The sequence below is a fragment of the Haplochromis burtoni genome, unplaced genomic scaffold, assembly GCF_018398535.1.
Source record: "Haplochromis burtoni strain Fernald_Lab_line unplaced genomic scaffold, NCSU_Asbu1 Contig_682, whole genome shotgun sequence".
Taxonomy (NCBI): Eukaryota; Metazoa; Chordata; class Actinopteri; order Cichliformes; family Cichlidae; genus Haplochromis; species Haplochromis burtoni.
Genome location: NW_024583043.1, coordinates 99071 through 112346, shown reverse-complemented (window position 1 = coordinate 112346; position 13276 = coordinate 99071). Strand labels below are relative to the sequence as shown.

Genomic DNA, 13276 nt, shown 5'->3' with positions numbered 1-13276 from the left:
TCATTTGATTCAGGTGTGTTGACCCAGGGTGATATCTAAAAGCTGCAGGACACCGGCACTCGAGGCCTGGAGCTGCCCACCCCTGTCTTAGGCTAACAGAGCAGCTTCATTCTCAAATGAAGGATTCAGAAGATGATAACAATGTAAGGCTTTTTTCTTTATTTACCCCATATTTGGGAAATTTTGTTACAGAAATTGAACTGATGATGGTAAATGGTGTCTTGCCCGAGGATATTTGGCAGGCAGACTGGGATCAAACCACTAGTGATGGCCAAATGAAGCTTTCTGAAGCTTGTATTGAAAAACGGTTCATTACTAGAAGCTTTTCAACACACTCCTCTCTGGTGACATCTGGTGGCCAAATATATGAAGAGCAGCTTGAATCCACAAAATAAAACCAACCGCTTCATTATGACTGCCCACTCGACAGAGTGGAGTTCTGCCTGATATTGGGCCACCGCTGTGTTGCTTTAAACATGTATTTTTGGGGGTGAAAAAATGTTGTTTATTTCTTTAATACATAATTTTGACCAGTAAACTCTCGTTGTTTAAACATGCACCATGGTTTGGTCTTTCTTTGCTTGTGACTTCTTGATGTTGGTTACAATAATTGAAAAATACCACATTACATATATATACATATAATAATGTACAACACATTATGGAGTATGCTTCTGCTCTGAGGTCCCGCCTCCTTGTACTTGTGCAATTAATCGCCGGACGGGTATATTTATAAATAATATTATGTTCGGGACATTTTCCTATACATATTTGTGACCTGGGGGTAGAACTGATTGTGAACTGGAAAAGGAAAATGCTTATGAACTTGCAAATTAAAAACATGATGCATTTAAAGTAGCCCTTTTTCATTTTTATTTAAGAAGAGAATTTGTTTTAGTGTGCGATGGCCGAACCTGTTCCTTTTCGTGGAGATAATTTCTCTTCACATGGCACAGAGGAGGCTGCAGTGCAGAGAAACTGGTAGAGATGCAGTTATACAGTCTGGGCCCCACAAACTATCAGCTAAAGAGAATAAATACATTCAATTGCTGCACATTTGGCAGACTAACATTTTAAGATTAATTAAAAAAAAAAAATAAGATATATACTTTTATAACATTACATGTGAAGAGTAAAATGGAAGTTTTTCTAAAGTTATTTAATGATATTTATATTATGAAAATAGGATTTTTGACATTTTACCTTTTTCCCGTTTTCAGATAAAATAAACACGCACAAAACAAAAGCAAACAACCAGAACACAAAGCTGGAAAACCCACCCGATCGACCAAAATCACCTCCAAATCCTCCCACACAACAGAACCTCCTCTATTCCTCGCTGGCTCCAAATCTCTCAGTGGAATGATCACTGGTTCGCTATCTGTCACCATCAAAACGCTCCACAAATCCCGCGAATGATTCGCTTCCGTATAAATTGAATCAGACACCGAAGCAGTTAGGCTCTAACTGAAGCTTCGGACGTCACTGATCACGTGACTCTGGCCAAACGAATCAAGCTTCGACACAGAGCTTCTGAAGCAGTGTGTTCATTTTTGTGACACACGCACCGGAGCGTCAGCTTCAAGCGGGCCATCACCAATTTTTGGATCAAGAGGTTACCTGCTCTACCACCTGAGCTACAGCCACATATGATTAAATACTAATCATCAGTGCCATAAACAGTATTATACGATTTGGTTTAGCTGTGAGTAAAACATCAGCAAGAGCTCCTCCTCCTTTCTCTCCTTCTTTAATGTTTATTCTGTGCAGGCACAGACAAATGTGACGGGATTTAAATACAGTGGAAAACACAGTAAACAACACTCGGAACACAACAGCACATATTAGAGTCTATCAGTAGAAATATAGAATTACTTGAGACTATGTCTTGTCATGTCTGGTAAAGTCCAGAGAGCTTGTACAGAGTGAACAGAAAAAGTGATAACACTGCAAAGATAAGAGGTGCACGTATGTACATTTGTGTATGTGAGACATGCTTTAGTGTTAGTGCCTTAGACTAAACTCACTAAAGTGTCTTTATTTTAGGCACCATACATGCTGTAAAATCTAATCGAATACACAACACCCACAAATAACTTGATATGGCGTAGTTGATATATAATAGGACGCTTGAAGATATGCTTATTTGAGAGTTTAGAAATGTGTTAGGTAGGATGTAGAATTATTGTAGAGACACTGACACTGCTCTGGATGCAATAAAGGCCTGAGTGTGTCATGAATTTAGGAGTAGATTTCTAGGAGGCCCTCCCCCACTTTGAACTGTGACAGTAAGACAAAGAGAAGTTAATGTTGAGTGGAAATTCCCCAGGGGAGACCTGGGTGGGGTCTCAGTGTTTGTAATATGTTAACTCTGTTTTCTCTGTTGTGTAGAGGAATTTGTTGTAGCTTGGGTGAGGAGATTACTTTTATGACCGGCAGGAAGTCACATACACAGAGACACACACGCAGTGCTTTGACTGTTATGCCGCACCCACACCTACATGCACACTCACTCACGTGCACTCACATAGACACACAGGTACGCGCACACACAGGCACTCACGTGCTCGTGCGTACACACACAGACACAGAGTTTGCAGCACACCGTGGGGGTTTTATGACGTGGTCGCTGGCACCTCTCCCCTTCTAGAAGATGCTTAAATGAAGATGAATGAAGGTGAATAAAGGTTTTGTGAAAATGACTACTGAGTCCGGTGCCGTCTCTGGATGCTCGAGGAATAAAAAGAACTGGGGTGAAACTGATTTTGCAACACAATGTAGACAGTGAGAATGTTGTAGTTATGGTGTAGCCAGCCTATTGTATCCACCTGTTGTGTGTTATTGTGACATTGTTCAGCAGGGGTGATTAAGGCCTGTGTACATTGTTGTACATGTGTGTGCAGTGTCTTGCTTGATTGCAATGCTGCTCTGATTTGTTGTAGAATTATATGAATAAATAAAGGTCCCTGAAAATGTTATATCAAACAGTTGCGTTTCTGTTGAAGCTCCTAACATTCGAGATGACTGGGAAACAGCTCTGAACCCGCCCAACCATCATTCATTTTCTTGACTACTTATACAAATTAGGGTTTCTAGACCATATCCCAGCTGATACTGGGCTGAGGTGTGTTGCACCCTGGGCACAATACCAGAGCTGTAGAGTGTTTAAAGTCGAGTCCTTGAGGCAGCTCTTGTTGTGATTTGGTGCTCTATAAATGAAAATAAACTGAACTAACACAGAGACATGTTTATGGACTGTGTGGGACGGCCAGAGTACCCAGAGGAGGCACAAAAAACTACAACAAAAAATGAATCTGAGTATGTTACACCCAACACTGATACCAACTGTCAGCTGTTTTCTTGAGAACGCTCTTTATTGTTTTGAAGGAAGAAAAACAAAACCACCGTCAGTTAGAATAACTCTCTTTGTTCACATTTATGTTTTTGGTTTGTAAGTATCCCTGCTTTGCATCCTGGCTTATTAGAACAGTCTGATGCTCTTAGCAGTGGTCTGATGTTCATACCTTGGTCAATGTAGAAAGAAGTGGTGCTAAAAAAAAAAAGTACACATAATCAGCAGCACATGATGTGCTACACTGAGTCATTATTTCATTAATAACACCACAGAGGCATTGTGTGTTACATTTAAATTTCACTGGAATAAGGAAAGGTGTAGTCATTAATCCTGTTAAATAACTGAGACTACAATATTCACCAGTACTGATTGTGAATTTTGTTATGACTGATTGGTCTACATGAAGTGATAAGTAGTGGAAAAATGTAACCTATTCTTTACTAATCAGGTTTTTAGACTGAAGTGCACATAATGACCCCCACCCCCTCTGAGAAGTGGGTCATCACAAAATCCATTGGTTTTTGTTTTCAATTCTATGATTGCCCCTTCACCAACTGTCCAGTCTTTCAAGAAGCACACACACACACTCACGCACACACACACACCGTGCCATAATACAGCCGCATCTATGTTTTTCCTGTGGCAGGATTTTAGATTTAATATTAGCGATTTTGTGTCTGTGGCTGCTGATGGGGGACTTGTTTGTGCGCTTATCACAGCGCCTGCTGTCCATTTAATCTCTCCTTTGTGTTGTTGGTGTATGCGTGTGCGTGTGTTAGTCCTATAACGAGAATACGGGTGCACATACACATACAACAAACATACGTTACTGTGTCAGTGTGTCACATGAAAGGATTAAACCCGCAGCTTATGTAGCATCCAGCCTCAGTGACAATAACGTTCAGCTGCAAGCATTTTAACACGTGTGGGTGCTGCTCTGTGCTGCTCTATCAATTTTATCACGATAAAGAGCAATCATGACGCTCGGCGTTCAGGGGGCGGGGACTGGGGAGGGCTTGCAGGTGCAGAAGGAATACAATACGCTTGTAGGGTGATTGACAGCCCTGTTGTCCAATCACTGTTATTTTTATTGCGATAAGTCTGCTGTTGGACGCTGGCATCAGAGTTTAATAGTACTGAGAAATATGTCGCTCTTTGAGAGTCTGTTACTCAGTAATACTATGGATTTGTGAGAAGAACACATAATTATTGTGGGATTACGTTTATTTGGCGGCCTCTCGGCGTTGCACAGGCCTGGATAAGTTACAAACCGAGCAGCCTCTTCTACGAACAGTTGGTCAAGCTAGCCGCCTGTAGTAAAATGACGGAAGACGTATCGGTGGGCTGCTAGCTGATTATTTATCTTTGAATTAGCCAGGAACTGGTACAGCTAGCTACCAAGACAAGACCCCATCACCGCTGAAAGGCTGGAGTATGGATTTCTGACGGATACAACGACTTTTCTGTCATTCTAACCGCAGGAAGAAAAAACATGACCAACAGTGAAACATCGGGTTTACTGTGTTTGGAACTGAACCTCGCAGGTGAGATGAATTGTTAGCTAGATGCTAGCCAGGGTTAAGCAGTACAGACCTAGGTAGCTCACGGTTAGCTAATGTTAATGCTTACTCGGGCAGCAGCGTTATACTGAGCTTTAGCAGTCGGTGGAGTGCCTGTATGAATGGTATTTTTAGATGTCCACATAGCTCATAGTAGCAAGGTAGAGCCTGTGGCTGTGGCCGTACTCTCGCGTCCTGTGGCTCGGCTTCGTTTTCTCCATCCCACTCATTTCATGAAGATAGGCGTGTAAGCTAGCTATCACCGGAATTGAAATCTTAGCGAAATTTTCTCCAATCCCTTTGACGTTAGCACCATTCTCGGTGGCTAATGCTCTGCGTCCCCACCCCGGCTTCAGTGTGGGCTGTGTGTCGCTCACTCGGGGGCTCAGAACATTCCGTCAGCTTCTGCTTCCTGAGTATTGGCAGTGAAGCCCTGACACCACTGCACAGTGTCTCTGAAAGGATGGTAATGACAACGACCACCATGTTAACACTGGCAGCTTCACAGAGCCGTTTAGCGTGACGCCCTGTTCGTCTGTAAAGACCAGCCTGGCAGGGCCGAGTCTGGTCCGCTGCCCGCTTCCTTCATGTAAATCGGGCAGCCGCCTGGCTCTGCGGGATCAGCCGAACATCCCCGCGCTGCACTTGACACGTTATTGGGTTTTTTCCTTTTTCAACGCGATTAAAATGACAATTCACAGCCAGTGTTCGGAGATTATAATCTTTGAGTAAAAGCCATCCTTTTTCCACTTTGCATATATCAAGGCTCTGTCTGCTGCTGGGACTGCAGCAGGATATACACACCCAGTATCTGTGTGTGCATAGGTGCTGACAGCGCTGTAGGCTGCTTCAGATGTAAGGTGGTGCCATTGTGCTTGTAGATTTTCTTGAAGGGTGGAGATTCTGCCTGATGGGAGCATGAATCCACTGTGAAGTACTGACTAGCTTACATAAGACCCGTTGCTGAAAAGAGGAGAAACTTGTTAGAATTGTACAGGGTCTGTCTGTGGGTTATATGAAGCATTTCCATCTGTGTTTGCACCATTTTGCTCACAAAAATGTAAAGAAATGAGTGGTGGCTCAAGAATTTAGCGAAATACTCCTAGTGCTTTTGGATCCAACAGTTTTGAATGCTCCCTCAGGGTGACCACATACTGCAGTCCTGACATGTGCACTTTCATTTTATTTTTTTTTTTTTATAACTTTGTTCGATCAAAATGATGTTGTTTTTTCCCTGCCAATTAATCTCTAATAGAAACGGACTGATCCAGGCTTTAAGTGATCTGTTAAGTTTTCATAGCTAACGTTTGTTCACAGCAGAGTTATCGTAGTTTTATCATTTCTAGTTAGTTTTCAGACTTTTTGTTTTGAATTCAGTTTGGTTTTAGTTTCCAGAGTGGATTGTCTTATTTCCTCTTAGTTTTTATTGTTTCAAGATGTTTAGTTTCAGTTAGTTTTAGTCTTTTTAATCATTACTGTATGGAGGCCGTGTGTCAGAGGAAAGTTTTTAAGAAAATTAGTATAGATGGTACAGTAAAAACCAGATTTTTGAAAGCAGATGACTCACGGTGTAATTGTAGACATCGAGAGTCTCAAACATGTCTGTCAACTCGTTGGGTAAGTTTATTTGTTTTATTAACAAACTAACAGATACAAATACTAAGGATATTTCCTCTAGACATTTAGTCTTTTTGGTTTTTTTTTTTTGTAAGTTCAGAAAACCATTTCAGTTTCTTTTTTTAAATCAAAAGTCTGGTTTTTATATAACTAAAATGTTTTTCACCTCCAGTAACTGGTTCCTCGTACCTTGATGTGAGAATTATAAAACATTGTCAGTCTGACGGACATTGAAATATAACTCATTCAGGCCTAGGTGGACCCTGGCAGACTGGCCGGCTTTACTCTGGTAACCACTGGGCATCTCGTATGGGAGCTGTAGTCTGCTACAAAGCCTACAACTCATCAACCCACATGCTTCAACCTGACGTCCACCCTAAAGGTCAGCTTAAAGCCAAGAACCCACACAAAAGACTGAGTGTGGCAGTGAGGGCACAGTCCCACTGAGGCAGTAAGCTAACAACTGTATGTGGAGATGCCCAACGAGCTGCTGCACTGATGTCCTCCACAGAAACTCTCAAGAAGGGTCCGTGAGATCGACATTCCTCCGGTGTGACGTGCACGCAGGAAGTTGTAGTCCTGGCACTCGTATGCCATCACAGTGGCCTCCACCAGCACCTAATGTGCCAGTCAGTGATGTGGCATAAGCTTCCTTCATGAGATGAGTCCAGGATACAGAGCTGGTTCCCTTTTCCTAAACCTCTTAGTCCTACTCCCCGTTGAGGGGATTCCCACTTTCCCGGTCTGTGCACCAGGAAGTGTGTTGTGCCCAATGAGGGTAGGTCCTTGCTGCTCCACATGATCAGACTGTAAGCTAACCTGTGCAGTGTCACAGAGCGAGCGCGTCCCACTGTTGAGTCTGTCCTAACCAAGGCATGACTATATTTCAGGAATGGCAGGAAATGCCTGTAAACCAAAAAAACTGCCGTGAGCTACAAGTGGCTGCAGCTTTTACGAGTGTGATGGAGGAGCTGGTTGAAGAGGGGATCAAATTCAGCCTCAGCATCTTAAACCATGTCCCTATACTAGCTTTCCCAGTTTGTTGCTGGACTCTGCTGCAGTATCAGAAAGGCAGGGATTGGCCTGTGACGCTGCCAGTCAACGTTCTGTCAGCACACACACATGCAGGCAGTGCCGAGGGGGCGACGGTCTGTCCCCAAGACCCTTATTTTTAGATTTTGACTGTTCTCATCAAATTACCAGTAACACTTTTTACTTAGTTAACAAAAGTCACATACATAAACTAACCTGTAAAGCTACAGAGGTTTGGCCTGTGAGGTAGAATTACTCTTTGGTAGCACAGTCTGACAGCTTATCACAAGACGAAGCATCGTCAGGCCCTGTGTGATGGACCGAGCAGTGAAGGAAACTTAGGCACAGGTTAAAGTCCAAAAAAAAGATTTTTTTTATTTAACCCTAAAAACATAATTGTTAAACATAATAACTCATGCAAAAAGAATCAAAATCTTGGGCCCATGAAAGAGGTCAAAATAACAAAACTCTACTCAAAGTTGACAACACAACTGATAACTCAAACAAACTGACCTAACTTAATGAGACAAAGGGGAAACTTAAATAGTGGCTGATCAGCCCACAAAAACAGGAGAAGGGGTAAAACACACAAAACCTAACTAAACATAATGAACTCCAATCCCCCCCATGGTCCTGAGTTATGGCATGAACCAATTTGTAGTCTCCTTTAAAGCTCGCTCCGCCCCTTTTCCACATCTTGGCTCCTAATCAAGGGACTGGAACAGCTGCAACTAAGGTAACTCAGAAAACAAAAAGATCAGTCATACATAACAGTGCAAACTAAAATGTGCGCACTTATTTTAGAATGTAGCATTATGTGGATATGTGAATTAACTCTAAACCAAAACCAGTTATTTATTGTCCTGTAAATTAATCCCTATATTTAAAGAAAGACATGTGAATGCAATGTTACTTATAAGCCTCTACACTAACATGGTGGTATTACCACTGTGGGGCTGTAGGTGCAGCCATCACACCCTGGAAGCACCAACTGCAGTCCGTGGGCAAACTTTGAAGTTGACCATAAAATGATTTTCTGTTTTTGCCATTATACTTTCCATTTGAAGTTTCAGTGTACACTTAAACACGGAGAGTCACACTCTGTCAGATTAGTTCCCTCATTGTCTTTTTCATAGATTTTTACACTTGCAGCATAAGATGGACATTCTTGCTGCCTTCTCCCATCCAAATGCAGGATTACTTCCCAACTCCCTGAATTGGTTCTTGGTCCCCTGGGAAAATCCCTGCTGTGAAACATAAAACATGTCTTCTCATTATTTGATTTGTAAGCAGCACTGCTGATCAGAACAGTCTGAGGAGGTAGTGTTTCCAGCACCACTGACTGCAGCACCTCGAGTTACTGTTTTCTTAATAAAAGTGAATGCAGTCAGTCAGTAATTCCACAGCAGCAGCGTTTGATCCTATTGATCAGTGACAGCTGATCAGTGAATGCAGCTCCCAAAGGCTGTGGAAAATAATAGTTTCTCTTCCTGTTCTTACCACTATAGGAGCATCCTGACCAACCGTGGGACTGGATTCAGCTGTTTGTGACTCCGGACAGATTCTACTGTTCCAGTGTTTCATCTGTTTACCCACCAGACGAGGAAACGTGTTTGCATCCTGAGGAATACTCAGTACACAGCTGGCCTTTGGAACCTCTATTTCCTACATATTAAAGGCACCACTTTTCCCTTCTTGTTGAGGTTGTTTTTAGGGCACGGCTCTGGAGAGACTGTAACCTCCACGGGATTGTTGTGGGGAGGGTGTTATCAATGCCTCAGTGCTCTGCTAGGGAAGGAAGTGGAGGGACGTCCCTGGAGGAGAGGGCACAAAAACACAAAACTGCCTGAAGCTGGGATGCCCGACATTTCTGTTGCATAACTGACACCCATGAAACCATCGGAGGAACAGAGTAGGTCCGTGTTGCCATGGCTGGCTGATGTGATACCACTACCTGTTTACACATAGCCCGGGCCTCCCTGTTTGGCTCTTTCTCAACACTTCCAATACTAATGAAAGGGATACTAATGGATGGTCTACTGGATTTTCCCCCAGTTGTTTTGGAAAGTGTTACCCACTCACAAACTGCCTCCTGTCTTGCGATCACATCTACAGTGCAGCTTGCAGGTGTGGTGGTTTGAATCGGCCACCAGCGGGGTCTAGGGATGCCCCGACACAAGAAAACCAGGCTACTCCATTGGCCCGCTTACAGACTGCTGTTTCTAATACAAGTCCTGGACTGAAGGCCAGTCGGGGTTGATGCATTTTTTAAATTTAAAGCCTGTCCTCGGATCGTTCCCCTGACCTGAGAACATTTTGCTAGTGTGGACGAGCTTGTTGCTGATGTGAAGGACTCGGCTTTTAAAAAACACAAAGCAGGGACATTTTCATCCAGTGCTTTATTTTTCATTCACACTTTTCTTTTTAAGCCTCATCACATTTCTCACTGCTTGCTACCCAAACAGCTCCGCCTCTGCGCTCACCCTTCTCCTATTTGAGGACCAATCAGGCTGCGAGGTTCTGTTACAATTTGAGTTTTTTCACAGCACCAAAGTACTAAATAGTTTTTGTTTTTCACAATTAGCCATTCTCCATTTAAAACTGTACTCTTATCATTTTGCCAATTTTTTTTTGTTTGTTTTGTTGACGTTTGCGGACCAATTGTTCTGGGACCTTTGGGAAAGACCGCCTTCTGTCGTATTCATACTTGACTGACACGTTGGAATAAACAGAATAGAACTTTAGCGTGTTTGCTCGTGGCACACGGTGGATCAGGCACCTTGCTCTTTACGTTCAGTGGCTTATTTGTGCAGCCTGTCTTCCCACCTGTTTTTTTTTTTTTTTTTTTTTTTTTTTTTAAGGCAGACGGGGAAACGAGGCTTTTACAGCACAGACCTGTAAGCTTACTTTAATCTGTCACAGTTGATCAGGATTGACCTAAGAACCTGAGATAACAAGCATCCAGCCCTCCTCCCATCTGAGCGTGCAGTAAAGCATTTTTCTCTTTTCCATCTCAGAAGTGAAACCTTCCAACTATTATTGACAGTCCCTGCACACCAAACCCACTCTGTACACGTAAGGGAACGTTTAAGGCTGATGATAAATGACTTTGGATAGCAGTTAGTGGACACACACATCACTACTAACAGGAAGTGATGCCAGGCAGTAGTAGTAAGAGCGGAGGGCGGGGTCCATCCTCGTCCCCCCTCCCTCATGCTGTAGTCCCGTCCAGCAGACCCCTGCGACCTTCACGCTACGTTCCTGTGTCAGCAGCAGCGTTCTTCCTCGTCGGCTCCACCACGCTCTTCTTCTGTTTCACGTGAGTGCAAACATTGCGCACACACACAGTTCATGGGCTGTGATCATTTCCATTGTTTTATTGCTCCGTTTGGTTATTTTACAGTCAGCGTTGTATGTTTGGGTAGCTCAGACCTTCCCAAAGTGTGGGGCCCGCCCCCTAGGGGGGGCGCAGAGCCATTTAGTAATGATGTTTCAGTCGCGAACGAAACGGCTCTTAGAGCCGGGTCTTTGACGTGAGCCGGCTCCTTATTGGGAGCCGTGGGTTTTTTTCTCACCCTCTCTCTCTCTCTCTCTCGCACTTTTTTCCGCTTCACTCCGACAGCGAGCCTTGTGCTTTGCGCTGGGCAGAGGGGGGAGGGGCGGTAGTTACACTCAGTAGCACAGGAACAGAGCGGGAGGGAGAGAGAGAGAGAGCAGGGACAACAACGTCACATTAGAAAGGTATAGTAATCATCCACAACTATTTTCAGTTGCAGATGATAAAGGATTCAGAAAGTTTATTCATGCAGGTCCATATGACAGAGAATGTGCATCTTCTTTTTGTTTTCATATTTTAATTTATATTTAATTGTGTTGTGGTTTGCAGTGTTTTGTGTTGTTTCACTTTAAATTTGTTTAAAAGGAAAAAGCTGAAAATTTAAATAGTTAAAAGTTGAAATGTGAATAGTTGGTTTTTGTATTATATGATTTATTTATTACATTTTATGTGGAGTGAATAAATAAAAGTATATTTACGGTGGCCCCTAGAGACAAAGCACGTACAAACTCCGCACAAAACACAACAGAAGTGCTCCAGGATGCTAGGGGGCAGTGTTGAGCTTTTGTTACCTAGTGGCTACACAAGCCAGCAAGTACCAACGACCGGATTTGGTGTGTGGTAGTAACAGGTAAATGAACTTTTTTTTTAAATTATTTGAATATATATGAGTGCTTGTGTATAAATACACAAACAATACACACATGCTTTCAATTGTGTAATTTAAGTGATCTAGGTAGCTCTGTTTTGGAAGTTCAGTTCATGCTAGAAATGTGTTTTGGAGTTTGTACGTGTTTTGTCTCTAGGGGCCACCGCATATATTTATATATAAACATATATAAATAAAACCACTTTTTTTACATTAGTAATTCCTTTTGTGCATAATTTTATATTATTGTTAATAATAAATTAATTAAAGCAACAAAACAACCTGAAGAGCCGGTTCGGAGCCGAAAGAGCCGGTTCTCTAAAAAGAGCCGGAAATCCTATCACTAGTAACCGTGTCTCTTAACAGGTGCCATTTATGGTCCTTATACACACACAAAACAGTAATATTACGTTGAAGCGCTGGAGCACTTCTGTTGTGTTTTGGAGTTGGTACTAGACTCTTCTTCTGGGCTATATTCTCAGCAGCATATTAAACATATCAGGTCCCCATAAGGAGAATCCTGTGCTAACGGCTGTCTAAATGACTCGGGTAAAGTTAGTAGCATGCTGCTTGTTGTTTTTGTCTGCTTCCACTTGTCTTTGCACTAGGATGATGTCGGAGTAAATGTGCAGTCATATTCGTTGTGTTCCCACTAGTGCTGTCAGCGTTAATCTGAAATGACGTTAACGCCACAACACGGCAAATCTCCGTTAACGAGCTACCGCGGATCGCCCCGTGCGTGGGGCTGGACGGCCAACACGTTAACGAGCTAACTGCGCTAACGCACTAGTTCCCACCCATGTAATTGAGCATTGCTGGCACATCCAACATACTGTTTTACTTTAGTCCATGACGCGCTTACCTTCAGGGTCATACGTCACATGAAGACCAAAATAGTTCCAAACGCCAGATCTGAATGAGGGTGGGGGAGGTTCAATTTGCCATGTTGCAAGGAGAGCTTAACTTCTGTCTTGCTAGCTTGCTGCGCTCAGTGGATCTGCGCTCGACAGTGCAGCCTAGGCGGAGTGTGTGTGTGTATATTTTTTATATATATCTATCTATCATTAGGAAATGACCTGTATGTATCTCTTTTTTTTTTTTTTTTTTTTTTTTTTATAAATGTATACTTACCTATTTACGGAGCCCCACAGGGGACATGGGAGGGAAAAAAAAATTAAGACGGACTTTTGCGAGATCTCGCAAAAGTCAGTCTTAACTCTCTTAACTCGTCTGAACTCTCACAGGAAAGAACCTGTGTTGAAAGACTGAAGAAAACTATTCTCTTTGAATTGAAGCATTTAACATTCTGCATTTACTTCATTATATTGTATAAATGTCTTTTAAAAGCTTAAATATAAAGCTGAAAAAATGTAATTGCAACCAGGGTATTGATCAAGTAATTGTGATTAATTGCGATTAATTACAGAAAACTGAGATCAATTAGTTAAGTTTTTTTTCATCTATCGACAGCACTAATTATAACATGTATTAATGTGAAAGGGCAACTT

The 13276-nt window shown here is 42.5% G+C and overlaps 1 protein-coding gene across 2 annotated transcripts in view; it reads left to right on the top strand.

The window, feature by feature from the left end:
* The first annotated feature begins 4420 nt into the window (after positions 1-4420).
* Positions 4421-13276, top strand: part of zdhhc5a (zinc finger DHHC-type palmitoyltransferase 5a) — a 38898-nt gene continuing 30042 nt past the window's right edge. The window contains exons 1-3 of one of the 2 annotated variants that reach the window (XM_042215215.1): positions 4421-4899; positions 6782-6913; positions 9072-10882. In XM_042215215.1, the coding sequence (XP_042071149.1) occupies positions 10719-10882 (164 nt within the window). In that variant the 5' untranslated portion in view covers positions 4421-4899; positions 6782-6913; positions 9072-10718. The remainder of the gene's footprint in view (positions 4900-6781; positions 6914-9071; positions 10883-13276) is intronic. The other variant, XM_005949661.3, reaches the window with a different exon arrangement.